We start from the raw sequence: 22202 nt of genomic DNA, 5'->3' as shown, positions 1-22202 counted from the left end.
GGCTTTCTATACCGGGGATTTTATTACACTCATTTACAGCCAGTACTATACATCAGGACTTTCACGCTATTGTGTGGATTGAACTCTATTCAAGACCTCATGATCTCTTTTGGCCCGAGTATCTGCTGATGATACCGAAAAAAGTTTCCCTTCGCCAGTATGGGTGGAAGGGGACGCAGTTCGGAACAGTCTCTGCAGCTTCAACAACAGAACCTCCAAGGCTTACGAGAGGCTCATGCCAAGTAACCTTAATGAGGCGCGCATCCGGAATGGCTGGCATCAGTTGGCGAGTCTGTGCACTACTTTTCATCGACGGTAAGCATCTTTATCGACTGTGTTTGCCTGCTCCTGATCATGGAGGACTGTAAGCTGATAGTCTGACGGACCGTGACATGATTTAATTTTCCAAGGAAACAGAGAGTCGACACCGATTTTTAAGCCTGCTTGATAGGCATACGATGTCTTTGAGACATGTTTGGGATTTCCTTCGTTTGTGAAGGTTTACCTTAGCCTAGGGATACGCACTATATTTATTGGCCCGTACAAAATCCTGGGACAAAGCATTGCTCCTGTAACTAAGGTTGAAGCTTGGTAAGCCTACTGGGAGGCTTCTTGGGGGATCCTTGGCAATGTCTCAGCCAGATCATAGGGATACCGCCTCTTGATTCATACTTCCTGCATTGGCTTCTTCTCCAAATAGCCCATTTTTGCTATCTTGCCTCGCTATGCTCACCGTCATGAGGTATGATAGCAACAGGGTTGACATTTGCTGATCGTTTGTAAGATTGACTAACCTCGAGGAGTCATTATGAGAATGCTAACTCAGAACGAATTTGGACCACAATGACACGAGTGGAACGTAGGGTGGCAGCACGGCTTATGAACCTTATCAACCCGACTCCTCGATAGTGGCCCCCAATACCCATCTAGAACACATTCCCGGTGGTTAAGGTTTCATCCTGGCTATTTGGCGAGTTATTGAGCCTTGACATTTGTCGGACACATGTCAAGCATGACCCGCCACTCGAATGGAAGGTTGGATGGCCGAAGCGGATATGAGACGATACTGATTCAGCATAACCCCCTGGATCCGTGCCATCATAGTCGTCCGATCACGGAGTAAAAGTACTGTGCCAGCTGAACTACTCAAAACTAGTCCAATGGTACTCGCCATGTTGATTATATATTCGAGCACCATGCATGCTTTTAAACCAGGGGAAATGGTGCAGAGTCAAGTCGCACCTGCAGAATAGTAAAAAATCCATGAACTGAGTACAGTCCATATCCCTAGCAAGGCAAATGAACTGGCGGCGCTCGAGGACCGTGTAGATATGGCAGGAAGAATGATCCGTCGGTCAAGCTGCTTCGAGCATGTCATGTCACCACTACTACTCCACCGACCACATTCCAGCAACAATAACCTTGTTTCTCTCGACATCGTTCGCTGACTAGTTAGTCCGAGTTTCGGAAGTTGAATAAGCCAACATACACTCTGGAGGAGCTCGTTGGTAGGAAACGCAAGGTACATGCAGGGTAACAGGGCACGGATCTTGACTGCCTGGCCTTCCGGCATGCGTCTCTCTGCGTTGTTTCCACCGATATCATCGGCGAAGCGAGAAATCTTTCGGCCTGGCCCGCGGAATTTTGTGTCTCATGCCCAGGGAGGAAAGATGTTAGGGGAATCTTCACCCCAGACTTCTTCTTCATTCGTCACGTGCCCGCTGCAAGCTGCTGATCGTCGCCAAATGGGGCGGCGACGACTTTCCTCTGTAGGACTCCTTCCCCCCTCGCCAAACGGCCGCTGCTCGCCATCACAACGCCGTCCCTTGATGCATTTCCAGAACACGGCTGCCTAGTTGCTCGATTACCACCAGAAGCAGGGGTTGAGACACCGATATCCCCTTGATAAACGTTGTGGCCTGACGGTTGAGGTAGCTCCACAGGATGTCGGCCTCGATGGACCAGAGTTCCAAGTCTAGAATTTCCAAACAGGGTAACTCCACAGAGTGCCCAGATGGTGTGCTCCTGGTCCACCGCCATGGTCGTGTCCACTCAGAAGCAGTCTCTGTCAGTGTGGGAAGGGTCCGCAAAAACGGAAACTGAAGGACACTGGAAGCTCACCAGAACAATTTAGTGCCTGTCAACTAATTGCAACATCACGATTCGCTGCATGTATTGCAATGCAACCCAATTGAGCTGCTCTGCTGAGTTCAACTCTTTGCAATCGCCCCCTAGATGCGCGTGGAATGCACCTTAACCAGTTCAGCGCATGCCGTAGTTGAGACACCCTCCCCCACTTGGCCATGGGGGCCCTAAATCTACATGTGTATAAAGTGTGCTTCTCATCGACACGGCTGGGGAAGGCCAGATGGACTTTGGTCTGACAACGGCGATTGACTGATCAATAGACATCTCCCGCAAACATGGAGGGTCCATCTCGTGTGTACCTTTTTGGAGACCAGACCAGCGACATTGAAGCTGGCTTGCGCCGTCTGCTCCAAGCGAAGAATAGCACCATTGTCCAGTCTTTTTTCCAGCAATGCTTCCATGCGATCCGTCAAGAGATCGCAAAGCTCCCGCCGTCTCAACGGAAGCTCTTCCCACGCTTCACGAGCATTGTCGATCTCCTCTCCAGGAGCCGTGAATCGGGACCTAGCCCCGTCCTGGAGAGTGCGTTGACATGCATCTACCAGTTGGGTTGTTTCATTCAGTAAGTCATTTAGTTGCCTATTATACTCAACAAGTCTGACAAGCCTTCAGCTTTTATGGGGATCTTGGACATGACTACCCTACGCCCTCCAACAGCCATCTGGTTGGCCTGTGCACTGGTGTTCTGAGTTGCACGGCTGTAAGTTGCGCCAGAAATGTTGGTGAGCTTATTCCAGCTGCAGTGGAAGCAATTGTAATTGCACTGCGACTGGGAATCTGCGTTTTCCGAGTTCGAGAACTGGTGGCCTCCGCCGATCCCGAGTCAACATGCTGGTCAGCGTTGGTTTCTGGAATTAGCGAAGTAGAGGCTAGCCGCCTGATCGACGAATATAGCAGTAAGAAGGTGTGATCTCCCGTATTTTATTCCCCGCATTGTAGGGTGCTGACATATGCAGGCTACTCCACCTTCTTCGAAGCCGTATATCAGCGCGGTAAGCTCTAATGGTGTTACTGTCAGTGCACCACCCACCGTCCTTGATGAATTCGTCGAGACCTGCATTTCCAAGAACTACAAGCCAGTGAAGGCTCCAATTCATGGCCCGTACCATGCGCCACATCTGTATGATGACAGGGATATCGAACGCATCCTGCAGCAATCCTCTGCTCTGGAGGAACTGACCGGCTGGTCACCCGCTATCCCCGTCATCTCCAGTAACACTGGGAAGCCGATCAAGGCAAAGTCCATCAAAGATCTCTTCAAGGTCGCACTGGAGGAGATACTACTCCGACGACTATGCTGGGACAAGGTCACGGAGTCCTGCACATCAGTCTGCAAGACCGGCACAAACCACTCTTGCAAATTGTTTCCGATCTCAAGTAGCGCCACCCAGAGTTTGTTCACCGTTCTCAAAAAGGCCGGTGTGAGCATCAGCTTGGAGACTGGGGTAGGAGAGATCGTGATGAACCCGGAAACACGGAACCTCACCGGCAAAGCAGAAAATTCGAAGATTGCTATCATCGGTATGTCTGGAAGGTTTCCCGAGTCGGATGGTACGGAGGCCTTCTGGGACCTCCTGTACAAGGGACTCGACGTACATCGCAAAGTCCCCGCAGACCGCTGGGACGTTGACGCCCACGTCGACATGACCGGGTCAAAGAGGAACACGAGTAAAGTGTCTTACGGTTGTTGGATAAACGAACCCGGCCTGTTTGACCCCAGATTCTTCAACATGTCGCCTCGGGAGGCCCTCCAAGCAGATCCTGCACAACGTCTTGCTTTGCTTACAGCGTACGAGGCTCTGGAGATGGCTGGCTTCATCCCGGATAGCTCTCCCTCGACACAGAGGGACCGTGTGGGTATTTTCTACGGAATGACCAGTGACGACTATCGTGAGATCAACAGCGGCCAGGATATTGATACCTATTTCATCCCTGGCGGTAACCGAGCATTCACGCCGGGTCGGATAAACTACTACTTCAAATTCAGCGGCCCAAGTGTGAGCGTTGACACAGCGTGCTCGTCGAGTCTTGCCGCTATCCATATGGCCTGCAATTCGATCTGGAGGAATGACTGCGATGCCGCCATCACTGGCGGTGTAAACATTCTGACCAACCCTGACAACCACGCGGGTCTGGATCGGGGCCATTTCCTGTCTACCACTGGCAACTGTAACACCTTTGATGACGGCGCCGACGGCTACTGTAGAGCGGACGGAGTTGGAAGCATCGTTTTGAAGCGGCTCGAAGATGCCGAGGCCGACAACGACCCAATCCTGGCAGTCATTAACGGTGCTTACACCAACCACTCGGCGGAGGCCGTGTCAATTACTCGCCCCCACGTTGGTGCGCAAGCATTCATCTTCAACAAGCTGCTCAATGATGCGAACATCGACCCCAAGGAAGTGAGCTACGTGGAAATGCATGGCACCGGAACTCAAGCCGGTGATGCAGTGGAAATGCAATCCGTCCTTGACGTCTTCGCACCAGACTACCGCCGGGGTCCCGGTCAATCGCTTCATATTGGCTCTGCCAAGGCCAACATCGGACACGGCGAATCCGCATCAGGAGTGACTGCTCTTGTCAAGGTCCTCCTAATGATGAGAGAAAACATGATTCCTCCTCATGTCGGTATCAAGACCAAAATCAATTCCAATTTCCCGACGGACTTGGCCAAGCGCAATGTTCATATCGCCTTCCAGCCCACTCCATGGAATCGTCCAGCTTCCGGAAAGCGGCGAACCTTTGTCAACAACTTTTCTGCTGCTGGTGGTAACACTGCTCTTTTACTGGAAGATGCTCCCATACCGGAACGCCAGGGGCAGGACCCCAGGTCGTTCCATTTGGTCTCCGTCTCAGCAAGATCACAGTCTGCACTGAAGAACAACGTCGAAGCCCTGGTGAAGTTTATTGATGCTCAGGGCAAGTCCTTTGGGGTGAAAGAAACTGAATTTCTTCCGAACCTAGCTTACACGACCACCGCACGCCGCATCCACCATCCGTTCCGTGTCACTGCTGTTGGAGCGAACCTGCAATCCCTGCGTGACTCGCTGCATGGTGCTTTGAACCGTGAGACATATACCCCAGTACCCTCAACGGCTCCTGGTATTGGATTCGTCTTCACTGGCCAAGGCGCCCAATACACCGGAATGGGCAAGGAGCTCTACCGCAGTTGTTTCCAGTTCCGCACCACCATTGAGCACTTTGACTGCATCGCAAGAAGCCAGGGCCTTCCTTCTATCCTGCCTCTCGTTGATGGAAGCGTACCCGTTGAAGACCTTAGCCCAGTAGTGGTACAAGTGGGCACTACTTGTGTGCAAATGGCTCTGGTCAATTACTGGACTGCGTTGGGTGTGAAGCCGGCCTTCATTATCGGACACAGTCTCGGGGACTATGCAGCCCTTAATACGGCCGGTGTTTTATCCACCAGCGATACAATTTATTTGTGTGGCCGCCGTGCTCAGTTGCTGACGAAGGAGTGCAAGATTGGGACACATTCGATGCTGGCCATCAAGGCGTCTCTGGCAGAGGTTAAACAGTTCCTCAGAGATGAGCTCCACGAAGTCTCTTGTATCAACGCACCAGCGGAGACTGTCGTCAGCGGTCTTGTCGCTGATATTGATGAGCTGGCTCAGAAATGTTCCACGGAGGGTTTGAAGTCAACCAAGCTCCGTGTCCCTTACGCATTCCATTCCTCTCAGGTGGACCCTATCTTGGATTCCTTTGAAAATATTGCTCAAGGTGTCACCTTCCACAAGCCGACAACACCTTTCGTCTCAGCCCTGTTCGGAGAAGTAATCACTGATGCCAACTGGGAGTGTCTCGGGCCCAAGTACTTGCGCGATCATTGCAGAAAAACGGTTAACTTCCTTGGCGGCGTGGAGGCTACAAGGCATGCGAAGCTGACCAACGACAAGACTCTGTGGGTTGAGATTGGCTCACATACCATTTGCTCTGGAATGATCAAGGCAACACTTGGACCGCAAGTCACAACGGTTGCATCTCTACGCCGCGAAGAAGATACCTGGAAGGTCCTTTCAAACAGCCTTGCAAGCCTTCATCTGGCGGGTATTGATATCAACTGGAAGCAATATCACCAGGACTTTAGCTCCTCTCTCCAGGTCCTCCGCCTCCCAGGCTACAAGTGGGATCTCAAGAACTACTGGATTCCCTATACCAACAACTTCTGCCTGAGCAAGGGCGCTCCAGTAGCGGCAGTAGCTGCAGGACCACAGCATGAGTTCCTGACAACCGCGGCTCAGAAGGTTATCGAGACTCGAGGTGATGGAACAACAGCCACAGTTGTAATAGAGAACGACATTGCTGATCCTGACCTTAACCGCGTCATTCAAGGCCACAAGGTCAACGGCGCTGCTTTGTGTCCCTCAGTAAGTTATCGCCCTTGCTCCAACTACCGCGTTAAGATCGCACTAACCAAGACATAGTCACTGTATGCCGACATATCACAGACGCTTGCAGAGTACCTCATCAAGAAGTATAAGCCTGAGTACGATGGACTTGGACTGGATGTCTGTGAGGTCACAGTGCCACGGCCATTGATTGCGAAAGGTGGACAGCAGCTCTTTAGAGTATCTGCGACAGCGGATTGGGCGGAGAAGAAGACAACCCTTCAGATCTATTCAGTCACTGCAGAAGGGAAGAAGACTGCTGATCACGCAACTTGCACTGTCCGACTATTTGATTGTGCTGCTGCTGAGGCGGAGTGGAAACGAGTTTCCTACCTTGTCAAGAGGAGCATTGACCGACTGCATGATAATGCCGAGAATGGTGACGCTCACCGTCTCGGTAGAGGCATGGTTTACAAACTCTTCGCCGCTCTGGTTGATTATGATGAAAACTTCAAAAACATTCGCGAGGTTATTCTTGACAGTGAACAGCACGAAGCTACCGCACGCGTCAAGTTCCAAGCGTCACAGGGCAAGTTCCACCGGAATCCGTTCTGGATTGACAGCTTCGGACACCTGTCTGGGTTCATCATGAACGCAAGCGATGCAACAGACTCCAAGAACCAGGTCTTCGTCAATCACGGATGGGACTCAATGCGTTGTTTGAAGAAGTTCTCGCCTGATGTCACCTACAGAACTTATGTTAGAATGCAGCCTTGGAAAGACTCCATCTGGGCTGGTGATGTCTACGTCTTCGATGGGGAGGACATCGTTGCGGTGTATGGTGCAGTGAAGGTGAGCTCGGCCCGGACTCAGTTCCAGAAGGTTCAATGTGCTAAACACTGCTGTCACAGTTCCAAGCCTTATCGCGCAAGATCCTCGATACGGTCCTACCACCCGTTGGGGCTTCGAAGGCCCCCTCCAGACCCGCCGCCAGCGCTCAGAAGGCGGCCCCTGCTGCTACCAGCAAGAGTCGTGCTAGCGCACCGGCTCCGGCGAAGCCTGCAGCTAAGCCCAATGTCCCAAGCTTGGCCAAGCGGGCACTTACCATCCTCGCAGAGGAGGTGGGACTCTCCGAATCCGAAATTACAGATGATCTGGTGTTCGCCGACTATGGTGTGGACTCTCTTCTTTCCCTGACAGTCACGGGCAGGTATCGCGAAGAGCTGGATATCGACCTTGAATCCTCCGTCTTCATCGACCAGCCAACCGTGAAAGACTTCAAGCAGTTCCTGGCACCAATGAGCCAGGGAGAAGTCAGTGATGGGTCCACCAGTGACCCAGAGTCCAGTAGCTCCTTCAATGGTGGCTCTTCAACAGACGAGTCAAGTGCTGGGTCCCCTGTCAGCTCACCACCAAATGAGAAGGTTACGCAGGTTGAGCAGCATGCTACGATAAAAGAGATTCGCGCCATCTTGGCCGACGAGATTGGTGTTTCTGAGGAGGAGCTGAAGGACGATGAGAACTTGGGAGAGATGGGGATGGACTCTCTGCTTTCGCTTACCGTGCTTGGTAGGATCCGTGAGACATTGGATTTGGATCTGCCGGGCGAGTTTTTCATCGAAAATCAAACTCTGAGTGACGTGGAGGATGCCTTGGGCCTCAAACCCAAGGCAGCGCCTGCACCTGCGCCTGCACCCGTTCCCGCACCCGTGTCCGCGCCCATATTGAAGGAGCCTGTCCCCAACGCAAACTCTACCATCATGACCCGGGCGAGCCCGCACCCTCGATCAACCTCCATTTTGTTGCAAGGGAACCCGAAAACCGCCACCAAGACCCTGTTCCTGTTCCCTGATGGTTCTGGCTCCGCAACATCGTACGCAACCATTCCCGGAGTGTCTCCAGATGTGTGTGTCTACGGATTGAACTGCCCGTATATGAAGACTCCAGAGAAGCTCAAGTATCCCCTTGCTGAGATGACATTCCCCTACCTGGCCGAGATCCGCCGCAGACAGCCCAAGGGCCCGTACAACTTCGGTGGATGGTCTGCAGGTGGTATTTGCGCCTATGATGCCGCTCGCTACTTGATTCTCGAAGAGAACGAACAGGTTGACCGATTGCTCCTTCTTGACTCACCCTTTCCCATCGGCTTGGAGAAGTTGCCCACCCGGCTTTACGGCTTCATCAACTCAATGGGTCTCTTTGGCGAAGGCAACAAGGCTCCCCCGGCCTGGCTGCTTCCTCACTTCCTGGCATTCATTGATTCCCTCGATACCTACAGGGCCGTTCCCCTCCCCTTTGACGATCCGAAGTGGGCCAAGAAGATGCCCAAGACGTTCATGGTCTGGGCCAAGGACGGTATCTGCAGCAAGCCGGATGACCCGTGGCCCGAGCCGGACCCGGACGGCAAGCCGGACACGAGAGAAATGGTCTGGCTCCTCAAGAACCGGACCGACATGGGACCCAACAAATGGGACACACTCGTTGGGCCACAAAATGTCGGTGGTATCACCGTGATTGAGGGTGCGAACCACTTCACCATGACTTTGGGACCCAAGGCCAAGGAATTGGGCTCCTTCATTGGTAACGCCATGGCCAATTAGATTGTTATGCATTACGCCTTCCTCCAAGACTCCCGCCAGAACGGACAGCACTGCCATTCTATTGATGGAATTCGCATATTAATCCACTAATATTGTCGTTGCACCCCCTTAGGATTTAAGCACACTATTGTTGTGATTGCAGGTGGCGAATTTCGTGCTGCTAATGGTCTACCTGGAATTTGGTTTCTTGGAGTTGAAGTGATGATGATGAGAAAAGACGAACGATGTGATATACGAACCCCCCTCATGTCATTTGCTACTTACTTCCTGATTGGGGTTAGTTGATATGTCTCATCTACGTACCTATGTTGCTTGATTTTGATTTATGATAGAGAATGCCAATACGAAAAAAGTCATATCAAACTTGTGCCTATACTCGATAGACGATATGAGCAGTACACAGAAGGAAGCTTTACAAGAGTCCTTGGATATGGTAGAACCGTAGTTTACATTCTCATAGCCATAGCTTACACTCGGCTGGTAATACAAAACCTCTGAAAAACAGGATGGTGTTTGTTGAAACCCCATCAGCACTGCAACCACAGTCTTCAGAAGGAAACAACAAAACGCCTCGACACGCATAGTATGCATGTGAACATGGATAAAAAGCAAGATAGAATAGTATGTGAACAAATTTAAGTGTGTGTATGTTTCATTTGGTTTGTAGTGTATCTGGTTGAATTCTACCACACTTTAACCCAATCCCTAGCAAGCACAGCAAAAGGCCAAGGATCCGGGACTGAGCAGTGTGTGAGGAACTATGTAAGAAGATGAATACGGTGGACAGGACAATCACACCGCACCTACATACATTTGTGGAAAGGGGTGAAGATAGAGAGGACTGGGAATTGAGAGATGATGAAGGGAGCCGATTCAATTGGATTATTAGATAGATAATCGGGGGTCAGATCGGTGAGGTATATGCATGTTATGCTGTGTGTGGTGGCGGGGTGAGTTTGTTAGGATAGGTAGATAGGGTGGATAGGATAGATAGGCGGGGATGTAGTATGAACAGGGAAAGAGAACCTGATGCAGAGCCGGAATCGGTATGTATGCATGTATAGTGTATGCAAGGGGGGCGAATACGAGGGAGGCCGAACGTCGATCGATAAGTGGCGTTTGGCGGGGTGGGTTGGTATGGTGGTGGTGGGTGGCTGATGATAGGAGTGACGGATCGGTCGAGTTGGAAGGAAGAAGTTGGTAGGGTAGGGTGGTATCGATGAGTCGACTAAAGGGGCATTTCGGAACTGAATCTGAGCGCACTACCGCGACCTGCAAGCGATGAACCATTGTTGATGCCAGGGCTCGTGGGCCGGCTATTACCTGCAGTCCATTTGGGGCTTCGCGGCTGCGTGCTGGTCGAGCGAGTCGACGGACGATTCTTCCGGATTTCCCGAAGTTCTTCTTCCTTCCGGCGGAGCAGATCTTCCCGGGACGTGAGGGTTGCTTCGAGTTCGAGGACCCGCGCAAGATGGCGGGCTTCGTCGTTCTTCGTGTTGAGTTCGCGCAGATGGGCTGCGTCTCCCTCGACTTTCCGTTTCAGGGTTTCGTTCTCGCTGCGCAGTTGGCGAAGCTCGTTGCCTGATTGTGCCGCCACGGTCGAGGCGGTCTGGTATTGCTCGCGCGTGTATTCTGCTTGTCGGGCTTCGTATTCGGCTTTGCGTTCTAGCGAGGCGTTGTCTTTAGTCAGACGCCGGATGTCTTCCCTTGCTGATTCGAGTTCGGCTGCGCTGCCCCCGCCTGCTTTGAGGGACTCGCGGGCCTCTTCAAGTTCGTGTCGGAGCTGGGTCCGTTCGTCCTTCAATTTCATGAGCTCTTCTTTCTGTTTCTCGACTCGCTGGTCGGATGTGGCCTTAGCTTGGGTGAGACGGTCATGCTCCCGTCGGAGTTTGTGGAAGTCTCTGGTCCGTGTTTCGTAACGGTGCTGCAGCTTTTCCAGCACGTTCTCTCTTTCTTGAAGACGGGCTTGGGCTCCTGCGAGAGCTTTCTGGAGTCTTTCGAGCTCTGCTGCATGCGAGTTCTGCATCTGAACAATATTCTTCTCTAGCGTTTGGAGTCCACCGTTTAATGGTTGACTAGGGAATCCAGTTGACTCAGTGGACTGGGTTGGTTCTTGCGTCGGCTCTTCCGTTTTCGTTCTCTTGGCTGACTGTTCGACCTCATCTTCTGCCTGCTATCTTGATGTTAGTGCGACACGTCAGGAAGATTTGACAGTCTAATCGACTTACGAATGCTCGTTTCTGTGCTTGAGAAGTCGTCAGCTGAATGTCGACACCAGGTCGACTTTGCAGCTCTTGTTGCGACGCCTCAAGCTGCTCAGGGCTCAGAATGTGCAAAGGCTCAATGTGAGGTAGAGACCAATGAGCGTTAAAGTTATCCGAGACAAGGCAAGTGAGAAGTTCTTCTGCATCCTCCTGCACCCCAAGAGCATCATCCTGAAGATCACCAACCACGTCACGGAGACGTATGGAGTATTGCAGGAGTGTCTTAAGACGTTCCGGTTCCGGAAGACCAGAGAAACATAGTTCGATATGTTCACTGGAGTTTGACACTAACAGACGAACCACCGGAAGCAGATTTCCATTGCGAGCAAATGTGGTTCGCATGTGTTCAACCGTGGGTGTCTGGCTGCTGAAAGATCTATCTAAAGCGATGATAGCAGCAGGAGCTTTATAGGTCTCCATAACCCCATCATTGCGCGTGGTTTGAATCCCGAAACTCAAGGAATCCTTGACCATGGAAACCTCAATATTTGTGCCGGATCCCATTTCCTGGCGTGGACGAGTATACGACAGGCCCTTGCCCATCAAATAACGTTCAACCACCCGCTGGGTCTTTTCTCCTTGCACCATGATAACCAAGTGTATATCACGCATGCTGGCTGCCTCCAAGAGGTAACTCAAGAGCAAGAATTTTGCGCTTGAGTACTCAGCCCAAGCAGCCTCCCTCCCAAGGTCCGACTCGGAGTCTTTGATATGTTCCGCGATATTCAGATCTGGGTGCGTGGAAATATTACTCAGACGATCTAGTATTTCATGCATCTTGGGCACAAGAGTATCACGCTGCTTGATAGTCAGTATACAGCAAAGTAACGGCAGCAGAGTGACGGAGGGTGGGCATCGAACCTGATAATCTACAGTGTCGGGCGGGGAGCTTGTTATACCGAGGAAATCGCGAATGCTCTGGCTTTCGCTCGTCAGGACCCGTTCATAGTCATCCTTGACCCTGGAATCCATTGGAAGAGGCACAGCAAACTCCGACGGCCCAAGATGGACTGAACCAGGTGTTGGCTCTTCTGCGAAGTGCATTGACAATGCGCTAGGCTGGATGGTCTGAGGAGGTCCCATCTCCAAAGGTTCGACAGGGGGGATTGTAGTATCCTGGTCCACTTCAATATCTTTAGGATGTGTTGGTTCCTTATCGACTCGAACGCTGAGGGGAGCTGTCGTCTCGGGTACAGAAATAGGGACAGAAGGCTCTATGTCTCCGGCAGATGATGGCGTCGCACTTTCAGGGCCAGGATTGGCTTTTGCGCGTAGTTGTGCATATGCATTTCTGAGCTTTTCCCTCGGGGTGGACCCTTCAAACTGGCTGTATTTCTCCATGGTATCGGACAACGACGGCCCTTCCTTCTCTTGACTATCCATGCTGTTTCTCGACTTTGAATTATAAAGTTGGTTGAGTAATGAACGAAAACTTGGAGCAGGAGAAAGTCGTCCTGCTGGGGTTTGTGGACCGTTCACAGCAATTGACTCGGGTACTATACTCGCACGTCTGAATAGCTGGGGTTCATCGACTGGGTCAGACGGGGTTTCAGGTATTTCATCAGCTTCTTCTGCCGGGTTGGCTGGCAATAGTGCGGGCAAGTTTGAAGTCGACGGCGCAGCAGAAGATTCGATATGCGGACTTTCCGGGATGTCTTCAGTGACGTTCGGTGTGTCGGTATTTCCTGAGCGGTAAGGTGTGGTCGGCGTCTCTTCGACTTCGTCCGAAACTATGGGCTCGCGGGGAGTCGAGATGATAGCCGCGACTTCAGTAACACGGGCAGTGGGTACCACGTCCGGGTCAAGTGGGCTGTCAGTAACCGATTGTGACGTATGGCTGGGCACTTCTGTATCAACACCGGAACTCCTCAGTAATCCGCCGGCTTGGTCATCCAGACACAGGGTAGATTCTGGTACGGTGCTAGGCGAAACAAAGAGAGGGGAGGTCGAGGACTGTCTAGACCGGGATTCGTCAGTCGGGGCTTCAGTCTGGGGCTGACTGGGTCTTGGGCTTAAAGAGTCTCTACTGTGTTCTTGAACACTGGAGACGGGTGGCGGAGATGGTGCTGGTAGTGGTGGAGTGTTACTTCGAACAAATTCCTCTTGGGCCTGATCTCTTCGCTTTTTGTCCTCCCAGACTTGCACGGCAACGTCGTTGGCGTTTTCCTTCGGTTCCTGGTATTGCACAGCAGGCGGTTAGAACAGTGAAGCTCCCAGTGCTTCCAACAAGCCTCCAATGAAGCAAGGAATGGCCGAAAGTAGCGGATAGATCACTAAGCTCACCCAAGTAGGCGTCCAAGGTCCTTCCCAGTCAATCAAGTATTGCGACTCGGTCTCGTCAAGTATACAGTTGATAAGCCACTCGTCTGCACTCAGAGCTTCGCTATCGGTGTCTGCCTCGTTGTCGCTTGAATGAACGACGTGCTGGGTTCTCCAGCGTTTCTTTCGTTTGTGGCTTGTGTAGCTTGTATATATCGTAGAAGAGGACTTGCGCTTGCGCGACATTATACGCAAGCAGAGAGCGTGGCCGAGGTGTAACAATCCATGGTAGAGTATTGGAGCTAAAGCGATGGGACGTTTAACGAAAGGTGGAGTAGCGAAGGTAGAAGAGCTTGCTGAGGTCGCAGAGTTCGGAACTGCAGCTATGGTCTAGGAAAAGGGCGAATCCTCCAAAGGGGGGCAAGGATGAGGGGTGTTTGGAGGAAGTGGATCATAAGATGGATTGAGGAACAGTCCAGCTGGTGATGAAGTCGACGGAACCAACGCGGGTGATCGACCGGCACGTGATGGCTGCTTATCGGCCGGGCCTACGGAGGTAAGAAGGAATTCAGCTTCGGTAATCTCTCTACGGGATTGTCGGTATGTTTCACCTGGTAACACTGGAGTGAAGTAAGCTTTTGTTAACAAGATCTCTGGAGAAAGGAGGTTGGTTTCACTGTTACTCCTTTTCCGTAGTTCGCCGAAGCGAAAGACGGAAAGGATTCCCATGCACCGGTCTGCATTCTAGACTCGACCAGCGGATGGGCCGGTCCTTGCATGCGCAGAGAGCTTTTTCTCGAGAAGATGGTTTGTAGCTGTAGCTTACATGTAGCACAAAATGAACGTACTCCCTCTAATATCTGTGACCGTTTCTGGTGGCAGCCGCTGTCTCAATTCAGTGGTGGTTTCTACAGTCGGCAGCCCTAAACCCGAGGAACGAAGCCATCCAGAGGCTAACACGAATGTCAGTCAACTCACACTCATTGAATTGACACTTATTCATCAGCTATGTTGAATATCGGACTACGAATAAGCTGGAACTTAGTGAGTCTGATCTGTTTGAGGGTGTCTCAATTGTTCACTTCCGATATTGACTATTAACCCATAGCCTCGGGTAACACCGCTGTAAATATCCCTCTTTGTTCCAATTGATACAGAGCTACGGAAGAGCGAGTTATTAGTAGATACCAGATTGATCAATGTTTTACTCTCTAGTCCAGGAGACTGTGGAAAAGATGGCTTCATCACTATGGGGGATGTCATCTACATCACTCCCCTTCGGGCTTCTCATGTTGCGAGTGGAAGTGAGATTTATGTCAAACTATAGGACATATGCATTGGGCTCAACTGCATTGATTAGTTATTATATGCTCATATTTTCATGCAATAATGTCGTTGAAAGCATATCTCGTCCTGGAGAAGCTACCAAAGCTGCAGAAGCTACCAAAGCGGGAGGGTTAGCAGCACTGCTTCCCGGACACTTATCAGGAATGTGGGGAAGCCTTTGCAGCCATTTCTCTCTACCAACTAAATTCCTCCTCCCCAAAGCAACCCTATCCATTACTTCTACTTGCGCCCATTAGCTACCTCATCAGCCGCAACACCAGTACAATCCTCATTTTTACACCTCGTGGAAAAGCATAAACAGGAACAATGGAGTCAGTACACAAAATCCTCGCATCAGCGCGTGCAGCACCCTACGGAAATCTCCTCCCAGCCGGGGACGACCTATTTCTCTACGTCGCCGAAGCAGTACAAGACCACATGAGCAACTACGATGCATCGCATGACTTTAACCACATTCTTCGGGTCCTGGCACTATCCCAGCGCATTCTATCTGCAGAATACAACACTAGGACAACTTATGACCCTACCGTGGTCCTCCTCAGCGCGTAAGTAATCAAAACCATAACCTCTATCGTAGCCAGCTCACTGCAAACTACTTTTATTATCATTCCACACTCAAATCTCTTCTAACAAAACAACAAAAGCCTTCTTCACGACGTGAACGACAAGAAATACGCCCCACCAGTTATCGAAGGTCAGCAGCAGATCTCCAAAGTGACTCTGGTATTGCAGCAAGCCGGAGCCTCAGCAGCCCTAGCAGCTAAGGTGGAAGAGGTGGTCAACCACGTTTCGTACTCCACTGAGATCAAGGACCCAAAGAAGGTGCTGTCTGTTATACAGCAACATCCTGAACTTGCTATCGTGCAGGATGCGGATCGTATCGATGCCATTGGAGCCATTGGGATCGGTAGGACGTTCACCTTTACGGGAGCTAAGTTGGCGGGTGCTAGTATGCAAAATTCGAGAGAGCATATTGATGATAAGTTGGAGAGGTTGGAGGGGATGATGAAGGTGAGTCTTTTTTGAAGCTTGTGGTTACTCGTTTATGTGCGTATGTGCTAATGTGGGTTGTAGACTGGCACTGGGAGACAGATGGCTAGGGATCGTACGGAGAGGTTGACCATCTTTAAGAAGTGGTGGGATGAGGAGACGATGATGGTGGGTGTCTAGGTGGTGCTTTGCTTTAGGGTGCTTTTGCATATTTAGGTCATAGAGAGTATGCATTTAGCTGCGATAGATAAGAGTTAGAAGCTGTCTATGAATTTCTTTGACATCTATTTATGTAGACTCGTATCTATCATATAATTTTATACTCTATCACAACCGAGCGTCTCTAGATCCCTCTTGCTCCTTCCACTTATCATAGTCGAAGCCTAGTTGCTCTAGGCTCTTGATAGAGCTTCGCTCTTCGCCCTTCTCCGAAAATACCCGCTTGATCTCAGGCATCTTTTGCCGTATCCACCTTTGTCTTTCACCACAATAGCTACACAGTTTTCCAGCACCGTTATTGTCAAGGCCTTGCCGGGGTGGCGCCGTCGCCGCCCATTCATGCAAGAAGTTGTGGTAGTCCGCATCCTGCGGAAAAGGTAGCAAATGAAATGATGTCCCGTTGCCCTTTTTAGCAATGTTTGCTTCTTCCCAAGCTTTCATTTCCTCCTGTGATGGAAGGCTGAGCCTTCCCGACCAAACACGGGCGAACACCGCCGCCTGGTTCTCGGATAGTGGGAGCGGAATTACCCTCTGTGGAAGCGCAGGTAAGACCAGAGATGCGTCGTAGATGTAAAACAGGTGTTGGTACACATTCAGAGTGCGACGGCCATCGGTGATCAAAGGTGGGTTCAATGAAGAGAGGAAAGGAAAGGAGTAGAGATAGCCAGTGCAGAAGACGATGGCATCGATGTCCTGCTCGATGTGGCCGTTCTCAAAGCGGACTGCTCTATTGTGTGTATGAGGCGGTAGGAATTCCACTATTTGTGGAAGATAGATTTTGTCCGAAGCAGCAGATGCCAGAGGGGTCTCTGTCCGTTGAGATACCAGCAGTTTCCCCTTGGACACTTCGTTGATCTGATTGCCAATATCTAATCCAGATGCCGAAGTTCCTACCACAATGACCTTCTTGTCTCGGAACGGCTCTGCCGAATCAAAGAGCCTCGAATGAGAGATCACATTTGGATATGCTGTATTCCAGGTCTGAATTCCAGGAATGTCAGGGGTATATGGGACATCGAAGTGGCCACTAGCGACCACCACAGCATCGTATGAGTGCTTTTTCTCGACCCCTTCACGGAGGTTCTTGGTTGTGAGAGACCAAGCATGGAGAGCGCCTTCCGTCTTCCGCACATCCACCACCTGCGTCTCGAACTGTATGACATTTTTGATGTCCTCGGCATACTCATCCAGATATTTTTTCACGGCGGAATGCTTTGGGAACACCTGCGAGTCGGGCTCAAAAGATTTATCATTATATCCCATCATTTCTTTAGGGATGTTAGTGTCCAGTGTCTTATACAGCGGGGACACAAAGACCGGCTCTCGAGGCCGGTCGTTGCCTCCAGTCGAGTACCATAATGGCTCCTCGAGCGGTTTGTTCGGATCCAGTTGAGGCACTGGAGTGGTAAGTTTCTCCTTCAGGGTCCCCGGACAGTAGTTCCAGACTCCGCCTGCAGAGCTTCTTTTCTCGAAGACATCAACCCGCTCGAAGCATTTCTCGGCAAGAAGGTACCTGCGGGTCTCGTTAGTGACTTGAGACTATGATACACTCAGGTGCTTCCCTACTTGACCGCAGCAAGACCCGACGGTCCAGCTCCGATGACAGCTATACGGCGGATTGGGGTTGAAAGTGTCATTACTGGGGCAAGCTCCGAGCAGACAGTGGGAGTTGGAGGATAGTATGTCTCGATCTTGAGCCCGAGGGGTTGTCGGAGGCGAGCCGATAAGCTCTATCCCTACTTACTATCTAGCTAGTAGATGACGATTGCATCACTCTCGTGATGAATGCCGTGCTCTCCGGCATTTCCCTAGCTGCTGATGATACCGATCAAGAAAACAGTAACTATCTACACCTTACCAAAGCTTGAAACTAAGATCTCTACTCTTACACACTTGTGCGATCGCAAATGGGCGGAGATGCCCAACGAGATAAAGGGCGTACCGACCATGACGTAGATTACCCGCTAAACATCGAACTCCGCGGAGAAAAGCACGGGTAATATTACGCACCGATACGGGGGGAATCTGGGCTCACCTCCGCATCTTTCCATCTTCAATTCTCCCGCGCGTCCTCTAATATCCGATCGGCCAACAACAACAACAACAATACTGTTGCTTCGTGCATACGCCATCCCGCCCGGAACATGCAAGGCCTATAATAAAGGACTGGAAATGCGGATATTACATGTTCATTAAGCGCCTGCAGCGATGGACGCTCACGAACAGCAACCTCCGGTCTCCGAACCTCTACGATCGACGACCCCGATCCCTATCGCGAAGCTCGCCCCGGAGCTCGAGAATCTTTCGGACAGCTCTATTCACGCCGTGGTGACCTTGCTATGGCCCTACTCATCATCAACTCGTTCGCTCAGTCTCTTGCTGGCGGAGCCGGACTTTCGCCTTCGACGCACGAATGGACAGGTCAAGGTGGTCTTCCATGGGCTGGTCGCGGAAGAAGTAGCCAAGTCGCACGTCGGAATTGGCGATACTGTCTACATCAGGCTGGCGGGATCGAGATTTGTGGACAATAAGGTGTCTAATCAGACGCCAGGGAGATGCATTGCGTGGGACATCAACTATGATGATGGCGTTTCCATTGAGGTACTTTTTCGGACTCAGCTAGTAGTGATCAGTTACAGTCCAGCGCTTACTAGTGTTAGATCTGGCGTTCTTCTCAACATCTCTCTACTGTACAAGTAGACCGCCCATCATCCCCGCCGCCCACTATCGACAATGCGATTGAAGAGGCACCATCTACCCCTCCTGCCAACGGACACCCTCGCCCAGACGGAACGAGTCAGAACGCTACTCTACAATCGTGGCAGTCACCGGCTTTTGTCGAGCGATCGCGCACATCGCTGGGCCACCTTTCGAGCTCCATATTTGACCCATTCGCAGAAGAAGATGGCTTCGTGCCGGGGAAAGGAAGGAAGCGACCAAGGTTTAGCATGCGCGGCAGTGATTGGCGGCTCGTCGATGAACCTGCGAGCCCCGAAGACATCGACATTCCGGGAGATTGGACGGCTATGTTTGACGACGAGGAATGGCTGAAAGCTGAGATTGGCGAGGATGATGCGGAGGATACGAAAGAGTCCCCAGAGCCATCTGAACCTCGCGACGTTGTACCAGTATCGCAGGGGACGCCCGATGGTGCGCAAGTTGAAGGTACCGCTACTGGGTCAGAGGAAGTGACACCTGAGTCCACTACAGAGAAGAAGTTGAACGAATCAGGATCCGATGCGGAGTTTCTTGTGCCTGGCATTGTGTCGAGGACCGAGGCTCCAAGCCCGCGAAGGCACGGCATTCCCACCTTCGCTGGTCATCTGCCAATAGATACTCCGCGCCTTCACCCAATCCCCTCTCCCGGCCTTCCTGTTCCTTCACCCTTGGTTAGCACTTCAAATAGCCCTTTTGGGTATTTCGGAGCCGTGTCAACTACCGGTCAAACTCTGTCCACTCCACCAACAACTGTCAACCAGGATGCCGCCGATTTGGCACTTGAGGGTATATCGGAGATTCCACCAGAGACTATTATCAGGAACTCTGATGAGCACGTGACAACAATGGTTAACGAGGAAGCTACCACTTTGTCCGAACCAGTTTCACAGATGCGCGAAGTTGGCTCTGAGTCTGAAGTTGGCCATGCTGTTTCGTTACACGGAATGGTCAATGCAGGGGCACAAGTTTCAGAGGCTACGCATGCTCCAGATACTACGCCGTCTTTGTCTTTTCTTCAAACAGCCACTCCGCATACCGCTTTCGCTTTCGGTATTGAAGGTGGAAATAGTGAAGGTTCAATGCCACAAGAAGAAGAACGGGCCAAGGTGGAAGAGGACGAGGAACGGCTCGAAGTACTCGGGCAATTTGAAGCACGGGCGGATTCCAGCATGGCTACGGAGAAAGGAAATTACCACAGCGTGGTGGAAACGACACAGCACGACTTAGAAGGCGAAGACCACGAATACGAGAGCGCTAGTCAAGGCTCAGTCATCGAGGACGCTCGCTCAGAGGCCTTGAGCGAAGAGTACGTTTCAGAAGAAGACGAGCAGCCTGACTCCAGAGCAAGACATGACATCGAACTCATCTCCGAGAGTGAAGCAGAATCACCGCCGAAATCTCATAGTGCCGTCAGGAGAGAATATGGATATTACCCCGAAGATGACGAGGAAGAAGAACTTGATGAGGATGTGGAGGAAATTTCTGATGAGGAGCCTGAATCTGAAGAGTTGGAGAATGATTATGATGAGGACGGATATGACGATCGTGTGGACTCTGAACTCGAGTCACAAGAAGATGAACTGGAGGCTGAATCGCCTCATCCCATCAAGAAGGCCGAACCAGAGGTTATTGTGCTCGATAGCGATAGCGACGAGGAGCCTTCGCCGAGCGTACCAAGGCAGCCCGCTGCAGCATCGACAGCCCAATATACTCGGGAACCCGACGTATCCACATCTGGGGATGAAGCATCCAGCTATGGGACATCAGAGCCAGGCGAATACGAAGAATATGAGAGCGAAGAGGTTGATGACGCGGAGGGGGAGGACTATAGTGATGAAGACGGGGAAGAGGGTGGGGAATGGTTTGTGCGAGACAACCAAGAAGCCCAGGAGCGAGAGGTCGAGCCGGTAGAGGTCGACTTGATTCGCCAGAGCCGCGAAATCGATGGGAGTGAAGAATTACATTCCGAGGAAGTACAGGTGGCTCATAAACCAACAATGGAGCCGCACAGCGATGACGAGGCAGTCGGCGTGGAGCAAGTAGATCACGGAAACGAGAGCGAAGGAGATGTTGATATGGATGACGGTCAGCGGGACGCTGAAGATGCTGATGTTAAGGTCATGGAGGCCGGATCGGTCCAGGATGAAGAGATGCACGACCTACAAACCGATGATGATCAGAATGGCGATGAACTACCCCGTGACGAAACAGTCGGCGACGAGAAGGCTCACTACGTGGATGCTCATGGAGAAGACGTAGAACTGGAACGTGTCGAGGAGCCAACTGGTGCTAAAGAGCCAGAGGTGGTGCACATAGAAGATGAGGCAACAGAAGAGCCGGGTCATCTTGCAGAAGGTCATGAAGTTTCAGGCCTAATTGAATCCACAGAGGGCGCTGTCCTTAGAGCTCCATCCGATGGCGCCGAGCAAAGCATCGATATCGACGAACACCCTGGTTATCATGCCGAACATGAGGAATTGCGGATGACAGAAGTCATATCACACGAGGCACATCCCGGGGAGATCGCATATGCTCAAGAAACTATCCATATCGCTCAACAGGATGGGACCAGTACTGAACCCGTACTACAGTATCCCGAACCTCCGATCGATCCCGAGCTTTTCAGCGCGGGCACTTTTCCGACTGAAATTAGTAGTGAACAACAGGAGGCACATACCTCCCACGAGCAGATACAGGATGGTGAGGACGCAGGCGTGCCAGAACAAGCCCAGCACATTGACCCTAGCCTGTCGCTAGATGGTGCTTCTCAAAGCTTGGGCCTGCCTGACTCAGCTGCCCATGTTCCCAAGATGCCAACTCTCCCACAGAATCAGCTGGTGACTCCAGAGTCATCTCAGATAAATGGAGTGGACATTCCTTCTGTCCCTGTCCTACCAGTGGATGCAGCACTGCCAACCCCTGAGCCTACCCAGGAAAGGTCAGATTTCCAGGTGGAAGACGAACTACGGCCTACCGTTGAGGTAGTTACAGAAACAACAGCGACGGTGGTGACAAAAAATCTCCCGCGAGACGAAGACGCCCAGTCTGAAGCGGAATCGATCTCTACCGCACCCGAAGAGCAGGCAATTTCGGATGACGAGAAGGGAGCCCACACAACTCATAGCGAAGACGAAGTCCTACTCGTCGGCCATGACCGCAAACACCTTCTCAACCTCAACCGCAACTACCCGGGCCTACGCAGCAAATACTCCTACTTCGCGCCTCTTGCCACCCTCATCGACCACTACAACGCACTGACAGACACCATCTCAGTCGTATCCGAAACTCGACCCGCGATCCGCGCAACTACA

The 22202-nt window shown here is 51.5% G+C and overlaps 5 protein-coding genes across 5 annotated transcripts; 2 read left to right on the top strand and 3 right to left on the bottom strand.

Annotated features, from left to right (window-relative positions):
• Positions 1-1710: 1710 nt before the first annotated feature.
• BO88DRAFT_453744 (uncharacterized protein) lies at positions 1711-2040 on the bottom strand (the record flags this gene model as incomplete). The annotated part of the gene is made up of 1 exon (XM_025710765.1): positions 1711-2040. One exon carries the CDS (start codon positions 2038-2040, stop codon positions 1711-1713), a length of 330 nt encoding a protein of 109 aa, XP_025563097.1.
• Positions 2026-9222, top strand: pksP (polyketide synthase alb1). The gene is made up of 5 exons (XM_025711438.1): positions 2026-2710; positions 2761-3052; positions 3105-6533; positions 6591-7346; positions 7406-9222. The coding sequence occupies exons 1-5, from the start codon at positions 2424-2426 to the stop codon at positions 9092-9094; spliced, it is 6453 nt and encodes a 2150-aa protein (XP_025563096.1). The 5' UTR covers positions 2026-2423; the 3' UTR covers positions 9095-9222.
• A 1100-nt stretch (positions 9223-10322) lies between these two features.
• Positions 10323-13863, bottom strand: BO88DRAFT_425625 (uncharacterized protein; the record flags this gene model as incomplete). The annotated part of the gene is made up of 4 exons (XM_025708845.1): positions 10323-11267; positions 11323-12156; positions 12220-13533; positions 13642-13863. 4 exons carry the CDS (start codon positions 13861-13863, stop codon positions 10323-10325), a joined length of 3315 nt encoding a protein of 1104 aa, XP_025563095.1.
• Positions 13864-15158: 1295 nt separating this feature from the next.
• Positions 15159-16216, top strand: BO88DRAFT_404990 (HD domain-containing protein). The gene is made up of 3 exons (XM_025706760.1): positions 15159-15509; positions 15609-15975; positions 16039-16216. Exons 1-3 carry the CDS (start codon positions 15271-15273, stop codon positions 16132-16134), a joined length of 702 nt encoding a protein of 233 aa, XP_025563094.1. The 5' UTR covers positions 15159-15270; the 3' UTR covers positions 16135-16216.
• Positions 16217-16281: 65 nt separating this feature from the next.
• Positions 16282-18305, bottom strand: BO88DRAFT_365755 (putative flavin dependent monooxygenase; the record flags this gene model as incomplete). The annotated part of the gene is made up of 3 exons (XM_025704017.1): positions 16282-17686; positions 17740-17903; positions 18180-18305. The coding sequence occupies 3 exons, from the start codon at positions 18303-18305 to the stop codon at positions 16282-16284; spliced, it is 1695 nt and encodes a 564-aa protein (XP_025563093.1).
• Positions 18306-22202: the final 3897 nt, after the last annotated feature.

The sequence above is a fragment of the Aspergillus vadensis genome (genome assembly GCF_003184925.1).
Source record: "Aspergillus vadensis CBS 113365 unplaced genomic scaffold BO88scaffold_11, whole genome shotgun sequence".
Taxonomy (NCBI): domain Eukaryota; kingdom Fungi; phylum Ascomycota; class Eurotiomycetes; order Eurotiales; family Aspergillaceae; genus Aspergillus; species Aspergillus vadensis.
The sequence above is the reverse complement of the archived record's forward strand: the minus strand, read 5'-3'. Positions and strand labels throughout refer to the sequence as shown.